Here is a 19,525-nt window from a genome sequence, read left to right on the forward strand (position 1 = left end):
CAGCATCATTCTGCTAACAGCACCATTCTGCTAACAGCACCATTCTGGTAACAGCAACATTCTGCTAACAGCACCATTCTGCTAACAGTACCATTCTGCTAACAGGACCGCACTGCTAATAGTACCATTCTGCTAACAGGACCACACTGCTAATAGCACCATGTTGCTAACAGTACCATGCTGCTAACTGGACCATGTTTCTAAGAGAACCTCGCTAGTGCCACCACTCTGTTAATAGGACCATGCTGCTGTAGATTTATTTTTTTTTCACTTTTGATGCCTTGCTTTTGTATTTTTGCATGTTTTGGTATTCCTTGGTGTGTTTTTTTTTGGTGAGTCGAGATGGTTCTTCTCGTCTTGAGCATTTCATTGCATTGTTGACCTTGTGTTGACCTGCACTGACCTTGTGTTGACCTGAATTTGGTCAAATGATAGGGGTGGGTGGATTACATTTATATATGTTGGTTTTATTATTCATTCTACTTTAAAAGGCCTCGTGAATAAACCAAAGAATGAAAAGTCCTGTGTATAGTACCTGCTTGTTGAAGTACAGGAAGCCTTTAGGACAATTGATGTTGTGAAATGGAGAGAAGGACTCGATGGGCCCGTCGATAGACATGGGATGAAGCCTCAGTGCTCCTCGTGAGGTGACCAGCATCCAGTGTGGCGACGGGCCACAGATAAACACCTGTCCCAACAAGGATGCAGACAGAGTAAGGGCAAAGACGCCTCTGGAGTCAAACTCTCGATTATTCAGAAACGAGCGTCATACCCCCGAGTACCCGGAGATGTCCTCAAAGTATCTGAACCTGGCGATCCTGCTTTTCACTGGTGGGGCTTCCTCAGGACCACCTTCTGCCTTCTTGTCTCTCCTAGGCTTCGACTTCTTCTCTCTGAAGTTAATGTTGTTGTGGATCTGTTTAGGAAACGGAACGATTGTTAAAATGGATTTGAAGCTGATTTGACGAGCTTTGTTTTCATCCTCTCTGCCTTGTACCTTTTTGAAGCGGACCTTCAGGTTGTTCTGCGGCTGCTGTTGATCGTAAGGGAACGCTTCGTAGATCAGCAGCTCGTTCTCCACATAGACCTTGAAAACAAGAAATGGTTTTCAGTGAATTCATAGTTTCAACTGAAATTCTAATCCAAACTGAGAGCTGGAAGAAAAACCCTCACCAGTAAATATGGTCTGCTGCAGTTGTTGCCCAAAGAAACCAGAGCGACCTCTTTGACTAAAGGGAACTCTCCCTGTCGGGCGACTTCTTCTTTCTTCCCGTCTCCTTGTGTTGCCGACTGACCAGACGAGCTGTCCACCAGAACTCTTTGACCTACAGGGAAGTTTTTCACCAGAAACACCAATCTCCAGTCAGGCAGCTGGTAGATCTGTTGATTAAAGATAGTAAAAATAAAGACGTCAGCCCTTTTCAGAGACTAGCTGCAACTTATTACAGTATATCCAATTTTACTTCTCATGTGAATGAATACTGTTTTTTACACATGAAGTACAAAAACCAGTACGTCATTATCAGACCAGTGAGAAGCCGAACATAACTAAGGTAAATCTTTACTGAAGTTCATGCTCAATAATCCAGGTAAAGAAATCTAACAAAGTAAAGTCAGGTCCTCTGGACGGTTTATTTTTGTTGAAACGTTTCGTCTTTTATCCAAAAGACTTCATCAGTCCGAGGAGCCACAACTCCGTACTACCGGTCAACCAGTTTGACAGTGCTAAGATGGTTTCTGGATCCTGAGAGCGGCTCCTAATATAATGTGCTAATAAAGATTCAAGATTAGATTAATTTATATTTACAGCTCCTCAAATAAACTGCAGCCAATCCTATGGAGCAGAATGAAGACGGGCTTTAAACTTCCAGCTGGTCCAGGTTCAAATGCTACAGAGCTTAAATAAAACATAGTTAAGGAAAATCATATAGCTAATAATGTTACATGTATGTTAATAAGTAATCTCTCTACGTCGCCCCTGTGGATTTATTTGTAGGGTGATCGATTAATAAGGGCAACACTCCACATGCAGTAAAGTCAGAGAAAAGAAAGTCCTCCTTTCAACTTCAGGACTTTATTAGGACTTACTGTTTTTACACTATTAAGTGTTTAGCATATTTCTTGGTTCATATCTTAGATCTTGTTATCGTTTGTCTTTTACAATTTATAGTAGAGCCTCGTTTAGCAGCAATAAATATACAATTTCATTTAGAGCCATATCTTTATCAGTCTCTGCTTGGTCCAAGCTCCAGCTGTTGGACAGGTGTCCTCACATCTGTCAGTAGAATTTATTTGTCCAAAGAGGAGTTCATGATGGACTCAATGACTGCAAGGAGCCCAAACCATCATCCCTCCACCACCGTGCTGACAGCTGCTAAGAGCCATTTGGTTTTCACCATACATTTTAGAGAGCATGGGGGGGGGGGGGGGTGAATACCTTTGAAGCCCACTGTACAAGCTGCACAGGCCAGATAAACACTGAGTTTCCTCATTAAAACAGTCTCTGGGTCCATGCCAACACAAAGTACACACACGTACCTCCATCACTCCATTCTCCCTGATGATCACACACCAGTGGGAGGGCTCTGTCTTGCTCTGGCCGCCCTCGCTCGCAGGAGCAGCTGCAGCCGCTGAGCTGTGGCTCATTTCCTCTTTGGCAGAGCTGGTGGTGGAGTCTCCGTACAGCATCTCCTCCTCATCATCAACAGTGTTGCTGTTCAAACAGAATCATAACGCCTGCTGTTTGATTCTGTCTGTGTTGGGAAACTGACGGAAGGTGAATTCCTACCTGATGTCCTGGTAGACCGTCTCCGTCTCTGACTGACTCCTGCTGACGCCACCGTCCGTGTCGGAGCAGCTCACCTTGTTTTCCGTCGTGAACATGCCGCTCACGTCTCGGTACGCACACAACGCGATCACACGAGATTGCTGTTGGATAAAGAGGCACTGAACAGTTTATTGCTGTAACACAGTCAGGATGTTTAGTTCAATCAGGTATTTCCAGTCTGGGCTGGGCTTTAGTTTAGTGAGCAGGGTCTGTGGAGCGGCGCGTTTCACTCACTGTGGAAATCTGAGGCTTCTGCAGAGACAGCCGGTGTGTTTTGCCCATGTACGAGTCGCTCTTCAGCACAAACATGGTGACCGCTCCTTCAGCGGTCATGATAATCACATAAGGGTCTGCCACGGAGCAATGCACTATGGGAGAGCCCAGATCCATCGGAATGAAGTGAAGCTGCTTCACTGAAAGCACAATTTATACAAAACACCAACATGAAACGGCTGCAGACAGAATTACATTCACCTGTCTGTCAACTGGCAGTGTGAGAAGACTTTATCACTTCTACACGTGTAAATATTTACATGTGAATTCTCTCCTTTTGCAGAGATTAACTGTTAATTTACCTCCTTCTAGAAGTCGAAGGCCCATGGGGGAGACCTGGATGATGTACTTGTTATCTCCAATGTTTCCAGCAAACACTGTGGGCCCCTGAGTGGCAAACCCACTGGTGTCCAGCTCCATGATCTCCTGACCCGTCTGAAGGATCTACAGCAAAATATGCATTGATGTGGGTGCTGTTTGATTCATTTAAAGGAATAGTTTGGCCATTTTGATATGGGGTTCAGTGAAAAAGTTCAAAGTAATATCTTAGAAGTGTTAGACGGCTTCATGGATGGCCTCAGTCTGAAGAAACAGAGTCGAAACACAAATAAGACTGGTGGTATACCAGTATCTGTATCGGGACACCACTAGCTAAGACTAAAGTGATCTGCTGCCTTGGAGAGGGGATGCTGCCTCCACATCACAGCAGTAAAACAATTCAAACTACACGAGTTGAATCAAGTATCTGTAAATCAAAACCTCAATGAGTTTTGATTTCCTCCAAGACTGAATTAATGAGATGATTTAAGTTATCCAGTTCTTCAGAAACAAAAGTTGGATTTAAACTGTGAGGTACTTTAAGGTGTGTTTCATTGTTTGGTTATTGTTACAGCTGCAGAATATTGCAATATGCTTATTATATACAATAAAATAATTACCATAATTTCTGGACTATAAGTCACTACTTTTTTCACACTCTTTGAACAACCATGGCTTATACAATGCTGTGGCTAATTTATGGATTTTTTTATTTGTTATTTTGATGTGCTAACAAGCTTCCTGCCACCAAAACATTTAGCTTCGTCACGCCCGGGCGCAAGTATAGCTGCCCAATACACGTCTCTCTTGCAGGGTGAGGCTTCGTGACTCAAGGAGACTACCTGTATAAATAAAAGGTAAAAAAAAAAAATCGGACCAGTAAAATTACCGAACAGGTCACAGTGGACAAATAAAACTTGGTTTCATTGGTCTACTGGGGAGGGGGGAAACAACAAAGTATTTGCAGCCACTCTAAATAAGTGTGAATTATGCACTAATGTGGCACGGCGAGCCTGGTGGGAGGCTTGGATGACTGGCGGTGAGAAATCGTTTATTAAAACTGGCTGCATGCGAAGAGCAACTTTAACTCAAGTCCGCCAGTGGAGAAGTAAAAAACATCCTCTATCACCAACGGGTTTTAAAAGGAAGCTGCGTGATGAAGAGGATTTCACAAGCTCAAAAGGGTGCAGGAGGAAGATGAAGACAGCGATCGATGACTTCCTGGTAGGCTACTGTGTTTTTTATTTTTTTTTACCAGCCGTGTTACAGGCACTGTTCAGAAAAAACATTTACTGTATGTATTTGTGTATGTTACTGGTACATATTTAATTAAAAGTTTTAAAAAGTTACAACGTGGACACCCGCGACTTATAAACAAGTGCGGCCTATACAGTATATGTACATATATATATATATATATATATATATATATATATATATATATATATATATATATATATAGTAGGCATGGCTTATATTTAAGTGCGCGCAATAGTCTGGAAATTAGGGTATATACTTTATTTTTCGGCCTATAAGTCACAGGTTTTTTCACAATTTACATGCCCTGTGACTTATAGGCCGAAGCGACATATTTATGGATTTTTTCCCCATATTTATAAACCATTTTTTGGCTGAGATATGACCGTTCTCGTTCATTCTGACTGGGAAAAAAAACTGAGCAGTACCACTTTCAGCCACTTGACGGCAGCAGAGTAGTAATAGCAATATGGCATGCTGTTGTATCATGTAATGGGTAAACGTGGCTATAATGACAAATTCAAAAAAGGGGGTTGGTAGGCGGGGCGCTCTGTTGTGTTGACAGGGCGGGGCACCCTCCTTGAATAATGGTAGGGGAAACACTGGAGTCATTTTAAGATGGAAACAATTGACTCTGATCTCAGCTGGGCTAGCGTTAGCTCATCCTACCTGACAAACTGTTTCTCCAAACCACGGACATCCAAAGACCTTTGTACAACAGTTTTACAGCGGCCCACTTCAAAATGCTCGAACTATTCCTTTAACCACTCTCTAGTCTTTTTGCTGACCCAAGTATGTAATAAAATAATCTGCGTCACCAGAAACAAAGACGTCATACCATGGTCGAATCTTCTCTGCTCAGGATGAGGAAGCCGTGCTTCTTTGCATCATCTTCCAGAGGAGAGTCTGTCTTCTCCTCCTCTTTCTCCACTTCCTCCTTGTCCTTCTCTTCCTCTACCCGCTCTACCTCCTCCTCCTCCTCCTCAGTCTCATTCTTTGCTCCATCCTCTGACTCATCGCTTTTTGAAGTTTCCTAAAGGAGCAGACAAAAGTAATACCATAAAATGTGACACAAAAAAACCTACAAGCTTGAATTTATGAAGTAAAAACTGTTTGTACTTTTTTGTCTTTCTTGACGTCCTTTGCGATGACAGTCCACATGTCATGGCAACCAGGCAACTCAAACGTTGTGACTACTTGGGGCCGAATGCTCCTCTAAGGTAAGAATAAAAACAGAAAACTGAGAGAACTCCAGTGTGGCGCTGCTGTTTACAGCCCTGGTCAGCCCACCATCACTGAACTCGTTTGCCACCACACGTGTTCAGATGGTGCCGCAGCAACATTCAAGCGTGCTACAATCTGTAAACACGTCAACTTGGAATCTACATACCTGGAGGACAGCCAGTGCACCATTTTTACCATAACCAGAGCACACCACCACCTCCAGGTCCGGCTCTGGGTTGTTCTGAAACTGTTGGGGAAATAAAATTCCAGCAGAGGTTTCAAACAACCCTGAAAATCGTTCAAAAATAAGCCACTAAAAGTGTTTTAAGTGTGTATGTACCTCTTCAGACAGGAAGGCAGGCTCGCCCATGGAGGCATTTGAACAGGGTCCGATGTTCAGAATGCTGTCACATACCTGCAAGACAAGAAGACACATTAAACACGTAACTACCGCACTTTCCACCGTATAAGTCGCATCAGTCCAAATATTTCCAATAAAGTGGGAAAAAAAAACATAAATAAGTCGCATATATTATGCGTCACCGCTGATGCATCAAGTTTGTTGTGTGTCACAGCGGACCACCCAGAAACGTGGGCTGATGTTGTGCCAAAAATCGCTTTTCAACCAAAATGGCGGCCACGGGTGCTCACTCAGGAAGACTTTAACAAGAATTTAACACAATAAACACATAAAAACAATTGTTTGTTTGCTCGACATTATAGCAAAGGTGTGTCTCAGTTGAACTTTTACTTAATAAATGCACTTCAATGGTCAAATTAGGGGCATTTTGACGGGGCGGTGCAGTGAAATGAAGCTGATTGACGGTTGCTCCAGGCGAGCTGGAGGAAGGTGGCAGGCCGATTGTGTCATTAATAGCCACTTTTACCTTTACATGACGCTGGTGAAGATTCTCAGTCATCCAGGACATGGTAAATCCAAAAAAAGGTTATAAACAAAACAACTGGATTTCATTTGTAACGTTTAAATGAAACGTTACCTTTTTTTTTTTGTTTTTTTTTTGGACCTATTACATGACACAACAGCATGCCATACTACTCGAGTGCCATCTACCGGCTGAAAATGGTAGTGTTCAATATTTTCAGTCAGAATGAATGAAAACTGTTATATCTCAACCAAAAATTGGTTTATAAATATTGGAGGAAAAAACAACTAAGTCGCAGGACATGCAAATTATGCAAAAAAACCTGCAACTTATACGCCGGAAAATATGGTACAGAAGAAATGCAAGACCGAAACGTTTTCTCACCTCAAAGGAGTAGGTGGCCAACTGAGTGCCTGACTGGGCCTCACTACCATACACCTCGATCTCATCCACCTCATCTGACAAAACAACAGGTGGGACATAAACCAGAGCAGCTCCTACAACACAGCCCTGTGGCAGCAGACAGTGCACGTACCAGTCCAGTTGGTGGAAGACTCTACACGCTTCTTCTTGTTGGGCGGTTCCTCCTGGAAGTTTGAAGAAGCCACGTGTTAACACTTCAAACCAGCAAACTCTAACGAACTCTTTATATGAGCTTTAAAATGTGACGTGTTGCAACAGTTTCCTCCTCACTCTGTGATATTTAGATCTAACTCTAAAGCTACGAAAGTCACAACAGATTATAACATCATCCACGTGCTGCTGATCACATGATGTAATTGATCACCTGTAAAAGCAGGAGTTTTGTCAGTTTGCTGTTCAGGAGCACACAGGTGTGTGGTCTAACACAACGCCAAGTCGAAAAGACATCAGCAATGACCTTAGAGAAGCAACTGTTAATTCTTATCAATTTGGGAAGAGGTAAATGACATTTACAAACAATTTAAAGTTCATCATCCTGCTGCAAAAAAAAGAATCTTGAACAGCTGCTAGACTTCCCTTGAGTGGACGTCCCAGTGAATTCACCCTGAGGTCAGACTGTGTAATGATCAGAAAAATTGCAAGCCACATGATAGCTCTATCTCAGACTCTACAGGCCTTAATCAGGAGGTAAAAGGTCATGACAGGACAATAAAAAAAAGTAGTCTGAACATGTCTGGTTTGTCTTGAAGAGCTGCAGGACAAACTTCTTCTGTCTAAAACCAACAAGGCTGCTCGACTGAGTTTGTAAAGTTTCATCTGAATGAACCACAAGACTTCTGGAACAAGACAAGACAAAGTACAGATGTTTACCCATAATGCACAGCAGCATGTATGCTGAAAACCAAACGGCTCCTAGCAGCTGTCAGCACGGTGGTGGAGGGATGATGGTTTGGGCTCCTTGCAGTCATTGAGAACATCGTGAACTCTTCTGTGGACCAATAAATTCTACAGACAGATGTGTTTCCCCTAACATTATACAAGCAGGGCGCCCCGCCCCATCAACGGAACCGAGCGCCCTCCCTACCGGACTTAACTGTGCCCCCCCCACACCCAGTGACCTAGTGCTAAGCTAGTGGCGCACAATACAGGCATGCTAGCTAAAAAGTTAAATGCAGCGTTCCCTCACACTGAACACCCCCCCCCACACACACACACACACACACACACACACACACGAAAACTGTCGGTAAAAACAGCGTGCAGCACAGATGTGTCGTTGTCTCTCCCCTGCACTCGGTCAACAAAAATCACGGACGAGATGAGCTCCCCGCAATGGCAAGTTATCTAAGGGGAAACCCTGGACAGATGTCAGGACATCTGTCCAACAGCTGGAGCTTGGACCAGACTGGGTCAAGATACAACAGAACAATGATTCAAACACAGCAGCTAAACTACAGAACAGCTGAAATTAAAGAAGAGGAATCAAGGAGCTGCAACGGTCCAGTTAAAGTCCAGAACCTCCACCTGAGTGACCTGCTGTGCTGGACCTTCAGAGAGCAGAACGTCTGCAAACCTCAAAGAGCTGAAGCTGCGCTGGAAAGAAGAGTGGGACAAAGATCCTCCACAGCCATGTGAGACTACAGGAAACCACAGCAGAGTTGTTGCTGCTGCAGGAGGTTCTACAAGCTGCTGGTTCTGGGGACGGACTTAGTTTTTCACACAACTTTTCCTTTGTGGTTTAGTTTTTGTTTAATTAATAATGAAAAGGTGGACTCTGTTGTGAGTTCACTTGAGATTAGACTTGAATAATGTTGGAACCTGGTACAGACCAAACCGTTTTATATCCTAGCACGTAAAGCCTCAGAGTTTAACGGTGGTGGACTTGGTTTTGTGCATGACTCAAAGTTCAGTCTGCAGTCACAACTAGGGGTTGAACGAGTATATAATTTTTAAACTCGACATTAACATAATAAAACCCGAGTAGAACTCGAGTATTTGATGATGTCATAGATCTCAAGATACAAAAATAAATAAAGAAATAAAACCCGCAAAAAAAGGTAATTATTTACAAAAAAAAAAAGACCAACAAAACATTGGGAGCGTATATTATGCTCCTACCATTTATCATACTGCAAATAAGTCACAGGCAAAACAAAACTATTAGTTATTATTATTAAACTGCAAACGTGAAGAAACGCAGCACGTCAAAAACGAAACTTAAAACAGTGGGGTGGGGGGTCGACCACCCAGCACCACCTGTGATGCGCATTAAGTTTAATTTTAGAGATTAATATGTTTATAGATTTTTTTTATAGGTTTAGAGATTAATATTTTTTGCTTTTTGTTTGTGAAGCAAGGTCAGAGGAAGCTGGTTCTGGTTCAGTGGATTGGACCCGGTGTTACATCATACTCTGTGACCTGCAACAGTGCAACACCGCCCCCTACGGTCATACGGTGGTCACATAATATGACGTCACTACGGATACTCGACGTTACATGTTTAACCTCGACAGATGTCCTAGCAATCGATGTGTAATTACTCGAGTACTCGGTTAATGCCCTAGTCACAACACAAACTTGCCTGCTTCTCTGACGACTCCTTCTCCTGCTTCTCTTTGCCTTCCTCGATCTGCGTCTCCTGCAGTTTCTCCGTGTACTTCAGGAGCAGCGAGTTCCCGAGGCGGGAACCGAGGAACAGGAAGCCAGGCTCCATGGTCACCATCTGAACGAGAGGAATGTGAGGAGGGCACACTCCAACAAGAACTCCAGAAAAGTTGGGACATTTTTCAAAACGCACTGAGAAACACTGAACGGTAAATTATAAACTTGCTTGAACCTTCTCACAACAAACAAGTGCAAGAGTTTCCAGCATCTTCACAGGATGAGTGAACAAATCTTTTGTTTTAAATAACCGTATTACTTTCAGAGAATTGGTCTCATCAGATCGTTGCTGCTCAGCTGGAACTTACGCAGGTTGTCAGGACACTCGCTGCAGCTTTATCAAAGTGAAAAGCACGCACGCTCCTCATGCCGTCTGTTATGAGCGTCAGGACATAACTGCAAGGCAACAGTCAGTGAGAATAATTTTAAAAATCATTGGCGTCATTCTGCAGGTTACTGTAGGAACTCACATCTCTCCTCCTTTCAGTGAGATGACCATCTTGTCATAAGCAATAAAGTCAGACTGACAACAATCTAGCGTGATCATCACTTCTTCCTGAATACCTGCACAGTGAGAACACATCATCACAAAAACCTGAGAGAGAATGTGCCTCGTGTTAAAAAAAAACAAGCATTTTAACAAGACGGTGCTTACGCAGAGGGAAGGACGTGGTCCCGTTTGTCATCGAGTTTAGAGAAACTCCGTACGGTGGAACACTTTGGTTCAGATACAGCAACGAGTTCACAGCAAACACCACCACGCCACCTAAAAACACACACCTGATCAGAACCCGCAGGACGTTTGATTCAGTGGGTTGTAAAAGTATCCACCCCTTGAACTATGGTTTCCATTTTATTGCCTTAGAAGATGGAATTTAAATAGGATTTTAGTAGGGATGCACAATATTATCAGCATGGCATCGGGTGTTGCCGATATTAGCGTTAAAGTTAAATATTGGACATCGGCCATTCCATCAAAAATAACTCCCTGATATAAAAGATACTGTTTTTGTATGTCAACCCAGTAACAAGGAAGCCTGCAGCAGCACAACATGATGACGTCATGTGCTCCTACCTGATCTGACCCCGGCAGAGAGGAAAATTCAAAATGTCGGCATGTGGAAGGTTTTTTTCCATTGATGAGGATTGTCATTCTGAAGATTTTTGGACTACGTTGAACCTCGCTACATCGCCCTCAGTCAGAGATATTTTTATCTGGCGTAACGTTACCCGAGTTACAAGCTGTCGTTTCCGACGTCATTGAGAAGCTAATAGCCAATAACACTTGGGTGAGTTTTACCAGACGTTTGGACGTCGTGTTAGCCCCGTTAGCATGATTAGTCTTACGGCGCAATGGAGAGACAAAAACTTGGAACTTAAAAAGTCTGTCCTTCATGCACAGGAGTGCAGAGGATCCCACACTGCAGCCAGGAACCTGGAACAAGCTCCACAAGTGAGAGAGTATCACAGGTGACTAATGCTAATAAATATTATTTAACACTTTTCATTTAATATAAGTCAAAGTGCTATGACACATGGCTGTTACTGAATATATGTCACCAGCTCTTACACAATTCTTGTAGCAAATAAGATAAAATAAGAGGGCTATGTTCTGACAAAGGAACGTATATAAAATATCGGTATCAGCTAAATAAGTTTTAACATATCGGCATACCAGATATAGGCCAAAAATCCAATATCATGCATCCCTAGATTTTAAATTAATAAGTAATAAACCTAAACAAAACACTGTAGATGACTGAAATTAAACAGGAGAAATGTTCCTGAATATTTTAACAGACTGAAAATCTGCAGGCTTGTGTATATTTTGACGAACCAGCTGCAGTGGATGGATGAGTGCTGCTTGTGTCCAACACTCTTTAAACCAACTTCTCCTTAACCTACTGGAGAGCTGCTGTGTTTAGTCATTGTCCTGCTGGTTGTGAGCCTCCATTCCTGTCTCACATCTCTGGAAGACACAAACCGACTTTCTTCAAATATATTTCTATTTTGTTTAATTCAGTTTCCAACGGTTTAATTTTATTGTCTGACACCACCATCTACATTTGGAGAACTTGACTTTTGGTCCTTTGTTAAAGCAGTAACTTCTCCCAGCACTCCTGGATGAAGCCTGACTCTGTGCAGCTTAAAGTGGACACGTGAACGTTTAGTCCCATCTCTGCTGAAGAGCTGTCCAGCTCTGAGGTTTATCTTTGATCCCTTTCTTGCTTCTCTGAAAAAATGTCCACTTTGCCCTGTCTGTGCATTTTGGTGGACAACTCTTTCTTGGTAGTTTTGCTGCAGAGGCATCATCTGTCCATTTTCTAGAAATGAACTTAATGGAGCTCTGGGGAATATTCAAGATTAAGATTTATTTTTAATCTAAACTAAACCTGATCTGTACTTCTCCATATCTCTGTTTCAGACCTGTGTGGAGAGATCCTTGGTCTTCATGATGTCTCTTGCATGGTGGTAGCCCTTACTACAGAGATATGTGTTGATTCTGGGGAGAAGTGGACATTTACTGATCATCTAACACTTCAGGTTGTCCCCAGGTGGATCTTAGTAACTGATTGTGGATTTTGACCAGAATGAATGGGGCTTCAAAGCAAAGGGGGTAAACACATATGCAAACACCACTTTTCATTTTTATATTTTGTTGAGTTATTTAACCCCCCCCCACACACACACACACACACACACCCATTTCCCATCATTAATCTGAAGTTTTTTTGTATAATTATTGCCCATAAATATAATTAAAACCATTCAAATTCCAGTTTGTAAGGCAACGTTACTAAAGGGGGTTAATACAAGCCAGTGTAGTGTACGTGACCACGCTGGTGAGAAAAATAGGGTTCCCTGAACTCACCGATGGGTTTGGGGACAGGCATGACCTGCGTGCAGTCGAAAGGCAGATTACTGAGAGACCAGATGACAGGATGAACTTTCTGCATGATGTTAAGAGAGAGTGCAACGATGCTGCAGGTGTCCTGACGAACAGCCACGCGGCTAAAAATAAATTAATAAATGAATAAATAATACACCAGAGGAGGTAAAAACTCGTGTTAAGCACATCAGCATTTTGTTATGCCTGGTGACAACAGGGACTCACCCAGGCCACGTCTGGTTGGGCTCAAACAGAATTAGCAACGTGGGTTCATAGTAACCATGGAGGAACTTCATGTCGATGATGTTCAATAGCTTCTCATCTAACTCGCGAACATCTACGATGTAACTGGGTAGGAAGCTGGATTTAGGTCTGCAAACAAGATTCTATATTAGTTTAAACTCGAAACAGAACAGAAGCAGACAAGCTCTGAGGGACACAGTACTGAAGATCAGTCATACCCTTCTCCCACTCCACCTTCCTGCTCATCAGTCAGCGTGTCCTTTCGAAATGGCAGCACCACCAGCTTGGTGCCATAAACAAGCATCACAGCACAGCGATTCTCTGGATCTACGCGGACGATTGGGATATGTACATTTTGTACAAAGCCATCCTAAAATAAAACAGAGTACCAGTTGGACAACATCTTATTTGGATCTCAACATTTACAGCGTTTTGTTTTTCACTCCTACATACTCTGAGCTCTGGCTCCTCAAAGTAATGCAGAGACAACGTCTTGAGGTCATGTGTCCCAGGATCATACTCGACTACAGACAACTGGTGACAGTAAACACACGCACAGATCAGTGAAAATCAACTCGTTTGTTTGAGCAGTGTCCATGTTGCACAGCAATACCTTGGCATCTTTGAAACTTAGAAGGAGTGCATCTCTGCTGGAACCTATAAGCTGCACACTGGCCATTGACATCACATTGCCAAAGAGAGAAAACGATGCCACCTGCTCCAGCTTATCTCTACGGGTTTTGGTATCTGCAAGAAGATAGTCAAGTGTCACCAAACGTACGACTGTTATTTCTTCAATCATGAAGTATGATTCGAGTTAGATGCCTGGACGTACCGGACAACTTGTCAGTCTTTGACGTACTCTGAAATAATAACACAAATGTTACATACATAACGTTCAGAGTCTGATTTACAACATTAGCGCACAGAACCGACCTCCACATCATGGCTGATCCTGTAGACGTAGAGCTGAGACGTTCCAGCGATGACTAGATTTTTCTCCTTGTCGGATATAAAGTTGCAGTAGACAGAAAACTCCACAGCAGTGGGGGTGTGGGCTTGTCTGTACACAGCATACATGTTGGAAGGCTGCCCTCTGCATCTGACAGGAGACAACAAACATGTCAGCACCACCTTTTAAAGTCTTCCAGCAAATTAAACTGGGCTGGAGAGGCAGTGTTAAACTATATTATAACCTTTTAATGAATGCAGAAACTATTACCTAATATTAAAAAAAACTTTATTTTACGGATGTGTTTCATTTGAACATCCTTCTGTGTTGACATGCTGAGATTTGCAACAAATTAGCCGCAAATGTATATTTCATGTAAATGATAACATGCCTCAAGAATAACAGAATAATAACTGGCGTAAAAGTTCCCATTAGTTTTATTTTTACCTGTTTTGCTCGTATAGCCGAAGTGTGTTTTAACAAAGGAAAACAGCTAAACAGCTTCAGAAAACAAATGTATGAAAATTGCGATCGCTAGCAAGACAAGCTAACAGAAAGAGCACGCAGTCAACTGGTTTTAGTAAAAATCTCAATTAAACCTGTGAACATACCTATGCCTGATACGTTGTCAGTTACTCGCTTTATTGTGTACCTCTCAGTTCACATTTAAGGAGTCATATTTTGTGTTATACTGGCTTAAATGTTCTTAGCCAACGCCAGATGAAGTGTGTTAGCTAGATTGGTACTTTGAGTGCTAACGATACTGCGCATGCGCAGTCATTGCCGGTTTCAAAGAGCCAGCTAGTTTACATTCTGCGCATGCGCGACAAGCAGCAGGACGGAAGTGATTGAGCATGGACTTTGTTTACTGAAAAGTAGAGTTCTTTTTTTTTTTTTTTTTTCTCAAAACAGTTTGAGTCACCGGTATTCATCTTCCTTTTTAAGACTGCTAGTACATTGTGGTCTCAAGCCACAATTCGGTGTTTTGCTTTGATTAAATTTAATGGGATTCATTCAACCTTTATTTATACAGGTTAATCCCATTGAGTCTCGGTGACTGACCTGATTTTAACAGAGTGATGACAACAGTGGACAAGAAGACAATAATAGATAATCATAAAGGATGCGAACAAATTGAAAAATTTTTTAAACAAGTGAAAATAAAATAGTATTTAAAAGGAAAATTAACAACAACAAAAAAAAAGCTAGGTTATAAGGCGATGTAGAAAACTAAAAACAGGAACATGTCTGCATTTGTTTTTGTCAGCAACTTAACAGATGTTTAAAGTCCCTTAGAGAGGTCAAGGTCGAGAGCTTCAGATATTTTAGCAAGATATTCCAGGAAACAGGAGCGGAGTAGGAGAAGGCCCTTTTGCCAAGTTCAGTTCACACTGAGGGAACACTGCAGGTAATAATGTCCTGAGAGCGCACGCTGTAGCTGCACTCACACAGTGACATGTAGGAGGAGATGTATGAAGGCAGCAGACCAAGAAGTGATTTAAAAATGAAAATGTACTAGTGAGAGAGTCTATGTGAAGTGTATGATGACCAATTAGTGAATCTGGGTGCAATGATGTGTATGGTAGTTAAAGCATTTATGAATCTTAGCGCACCATGATAGGCAGCATCCAACATCTGCAAGGTCTTGTAGAGCCGTTCATGTAAGTAATGTCACCGTAATCAATGGAGGGAAGGAAAGTCGCAGTTACAAGGTGTTTCCTAGCATTCAGAGTTAGACAGGATCTGTTTCTGAAAAAGAAACCCAGTTTAACTTTCAGTTTCCCTACACATGGAGCTTAAAAGAGAAATGTGAATCAACCAAGATACCCAAATATTTGTAGGAATCGACAAACTCAATATGAGCACCATTTGAGGATAAAATCAGAGGAAGAACTGCTGGGACCAACTTCCTGTTTGAAAAAAGCATCCCTTTGGTTTTGTCGGCATTTAGGACAAGTTTGAGACGGAGCAAGTCTGACTGGATGATGTCCAGGGATGCATGTTTTACCCAAATTCTGTGAATTGATTGTTTACTGTTTATGTGTAGTTTTATCACAGTCACAGTACTATTTTCTTTTAATTCATAAAAATGTGTCCACAGTTATTAACATATTTATGTATGAAAACTTTTATAGTGATAGCGGTCGTAATAATACCATACCAATTTATTTCTAAAGCACTTAAAATACAACATAGCAGCCGTCCGAAGTGGTGCACAAAAAAAATAAAAACAAACAAAAGACAGTAAAACCATAAAAACAACTAAATATATATATAAAAAAATAATCAGAACATCACAAGTAAAAGAACACAACATTAAGACAGAGATGCTAACTCACTCTAGGTTAAAAGCCAATGGAAAAAAACGTGTTTTTAAACGTGTTATAAAAACAGAGATTGACGGGGCCTGCCTGACCTCCAGCGGCAGCTCATTCCACAATTTACTGTAGGAGCCAGAGCTGAAAAAGCTCTGTCTCCTCTGCATTTATAAAAGATTTTCAGGACTGCTAAAAGCATCTGGTCAGAGGATCTAAGCGCACGTGATGGTATGTAAAAGTGAGGCAGTTCAGACAAATAAGAGGGACTAATACTGTTCAAAGACTTAAAAACAAACAGAACTTTAAAATGGATTCAAAACTGGACAGGAAGCCAGTGAAGGGACATCCGAACTGGGGTGATGTGCTCACGCCTGCCTGTACCAGTCAAAAATCGTGCAGCAGCATTTTGTACCAGCTGTAACCGTGAGAGCGAGGCCTGGCTAACTCCAATCAAAAGAGAGTTACAACAACCCAGGCGTGAAGTAATAAAAGTGTGGATTACTGTCTCTAAGTGTCTAGGCACCACTTATTATACTTAGGAGGCCGGTAGATGACGGCGCACAGAAGAGGAGGAGCGCAGCCCAACTCAAACATGCTCAGTTCAAAGGTAGAAAACAGTCGGGAGGGACAGTTGCTTACAGTCGAAACTTGATTTATAAATAATCGCCAAACCTCCTCCACGACCCAAGGACCTTGGGGTATTAAAGTACGAGCAGCCTTGGGGTAATAGTTTACATATTTCACAAGCAGCCTTCAAACACGCTTGTAAAATATTGTTTAATATTTTTAATCAACCCGGCTCTTTGCACCACTGGCCTGTTCATTTTAAGATTATATTTGTATTTGTTTTTAAAAGTTTAAATGGTCTTGCTCCATCTTACCTCTCTGAGCTGCTCCACCTGAACTAATTCAGTTCTGGTCAGCTGATCAGCTGCTCCTGGAGGTGCCAGGTCCAAACAGAGGATCAGAGGGGACGGAGCTTTTTCTGTTGCTGCTTCAAGAATATGGAACAATCTCCCACTTCACATCAGGTGAGCCCTTTACTGGTCACTGTTTAAACTCTTCTTAAAACACATTATTAATATTATCCCAGGTCTTTATTGGCACATCCGGAGACTTGCTTCATTTAATTTCACACTTGTTTTATTGTTTTTACTGATCTTATTGTTTTACCTATTCTTCTTTATGCTTCATAGTGTTTTTTTATTTTATTTTAGGCCTACGTGTAAATCACTTTGTTGCAGATGTGGTTGTTTTAAACTATAATAGTATTAGTATGTGTCAGAGGCAGCAGCTGAAGGTGGGGGCTTGGTCCTCTTTACCAAAGCCGACTCTTGGGACACGGACCTTTCTGGTGATGAAGGAGCCTGAGCGTGTGCGAGGTACTCGGGCTTCCCTTAGTTGTTGCACAGTGAAGGCTCTGGAACCATTCTCCTGAGAGGTGCTGGAGTTGTCCATGATGAGACACACCAAACCGGTGTGGGTCTGCTTTTAGCCCTGCAGCACCTGTGTTGGAGTTTTCAGTGATAAAAAGGTAGCTTCCCTGCACCTTGGAATCAGGGGATGGTTGATGTTTGTACCTGTGAACCAATTGGCAGTTCAGTGTTCAGCCTTCTTGGAGTCCTTAGCCGAAGTGCTGGAGGGTGCTTCAACTGGGGACTCCCATTATTCTGCAGGGCTGCTGAAATGACCATGAGGGCAGCAAACCTAGAGGTGTGTGATTGGGAGGAACAGCCTCTCTGATCTGGTGTTTGGTTATAGGCATCTGTACCAGTCACAGTCGGTTCACAATGTTTGAGCATAATGGTGTCCATAAGTGTGCACGGCACCAGGACTCCCTCTGCTGCAGATCAGTGATAGATTTTGTAGTCATGTCATCAGATCTGCTAACAAATGTTTTGGACACTTGAGTTAAGAGGTGAGAGATAGGGTGAGAACTTCTCTGCTCCTCCATATCCAGAGGAGTCATAGGTGGTTTGGACAACTGGTAAGGATGCTTACTGGATGCCTCTCTGGGGGGAGTTCTGGGTATGTCCAACTGAGAGGAGATCCTGTAGAAGACCCAGGACACACTGGAGGCAGGCTATGCCACTTAGTTGGTCTGGAAACACCTTGAAATCCTTGAGAAGAGGTGGCTGTGGAAAATAATGTCTAGGCCTCCCAGTTAAAGCTATCATGACCCGGCTCAGGAACAAGCTGAAGAGATGGAAGGACAGATGAATGGAACTTTACACTTTAGTTCCATCCATCCATTATCTTTATTCACTTCTTACTTTTTGGGTCGCGGGGGTCACTGGTGTCCAGCAGTCACTGTGTGAGAGGCTGGGGACACCCTGGACAGGTCTCCAGTCCATCAAAGGGACACAGAGACAACCATTCACCCTCACTCACACCTAGGGACAATTTAGTTACCAATCAGTCTAACATGCATGTGGGAGGAAACCAGAGCACCCGGAGAAAACCTACTCATCACAGAGAGAACATGCAAACTCCACCCAGAAAGGCCCCGGGCCGGGATTCAATCCAGCGGCATTTCTCGCTGAAACAGCTCTACCAACTGAGCCACCGTGCCACTCACACTTTAAAAATAAATGATCAATTATTTAATTTTTTCTGTAAAAGGGATTAAAATCACAAGCACAGAACATCTTCATTATTTTATTTAAAATAGTCATGCTTGGAAGCAGATTTATTTAAAAAAACTTGATAAACACATTTCAAAAACTAGTTACAGAATTGAGTAAACACAAAAACTTGTGATAAGAGCACTTGTAAAATTTACCAGGCACCTTTTTTTTTTAAATTAATTTTATCGGCAGCCAGCATTGCTGTTTATGCTCACAAGTAGTAAAACTGTGAAGACAATTGCAAATCAAAAAGCTGAACGCAAAACTTGATTAAAAAAAAAAATCCATCAAAGTGCACAGTTGTGATTAATGCTAAAGAACAGAAAACGAATCTAATGAACCAAAATGTCAAAAACATGTCAAAATGTAGCTCCTCAGTAGATTTACTATTATTAAGTGAACCTTTGGATGAAGCTTGTTTTTATGTTTCTAACATTTGAATCATACAGAAGTCAAAGGACAAGATTAGAAAATTACTTTTACTTTCATAGTTTTGATTTTATATATATATATATATATTTCAAAACAGTGAAAAGCCTACTTCATTAGAAATCTGGAGTAATCTTGGTTGATTCAAGCTTAACGTGTCACCAAGGAGCATCCATCATGGATCAGTGGACTGACATTA

At 42.1% G+C, this 19,525-nt stretch overlaps 1 protein-coding gene across 1 annotated transcript in view; it reads right to left on the reverse strand.

The window, feature by feature from the left end:
- cpsf1 (cleavage and polyadenylation specific factor 1) overlaps positions 1–14,715 on the reverse strand; it is a gene marked incomplete in the record, with an annotated part of 51,439 nt that extends 36,724 nt beyond the window's left edge. Inside the window, 26 exon segments of the mRNA XM_037693641.1 lie at positions 536–688; positions 773–916; positions 998–1,087; positions 1,174–1,380; positions 2,539–2,713; positions 2,789–2,928; positions 3,062–3,240; positions 3,403–3,544; positions 5,514–5,708; positions 5,795–5,890; positions 6,066–6,146; positions 6,240–6,314; positions 7,168–7,241; positions 7,319–7,370; positions 9,788–9,928; positions 10,176–10,263; positions 10,338–10,431; positions 10,523–10,633; positions 12,740–12,879; positions 12,983–13,129; positions 13,219–13,370; positions 13,454–13,534; positions 13,614–13,747; positions 13,836–13,863; positions 13,937–14,102; positions 14,564–14,715. Coding sequence (XP_037549569.1) covers positions 536–688; positions 773–916; positions 998–1,087; positions 1,174–1,380; positions 2,539–2,713; positions 2,789–2,928; positions 3,062–3,240; positions 3,403–3,544; positions 5,514–5,708; positions 5,795–5,890; positions 6,066–6,146; positions 6,240–6,314; positions 7,168–7,241; positions 7,319–7,370; positions 9,788–9,928; positions 10,176–10,263; positions 10,338–10,431; positions 10,523–10,633; positions 12,740–12,879; positions 12,983–13,129; positions 13,219–13,370; positions 13,454–13,534; positions 13,614–13,747; positions 13,836–13,863; positions 13,937–14,080 — 3,063 coding nt within the window.
- Between the last annotated feature and the right edge of the window lie 4,810 nt (positions 14,716–19,525).

Source organism: Nematolebias whitei, chromosome 19, assembly GCF_014905685.2.
Source record: "Nematolebias whitei isolate Nwh7 chromosome 19, NemWhi1, whole genome shotgun sequence".
NCBI classification, from domain to species: domain Eukaryota; kingdom Metazoa; phylum Chordata; class Actinopteri; order Cyprinodontiformes; family Rivulidae; genus Nematolebias; species Nematolebias whitei.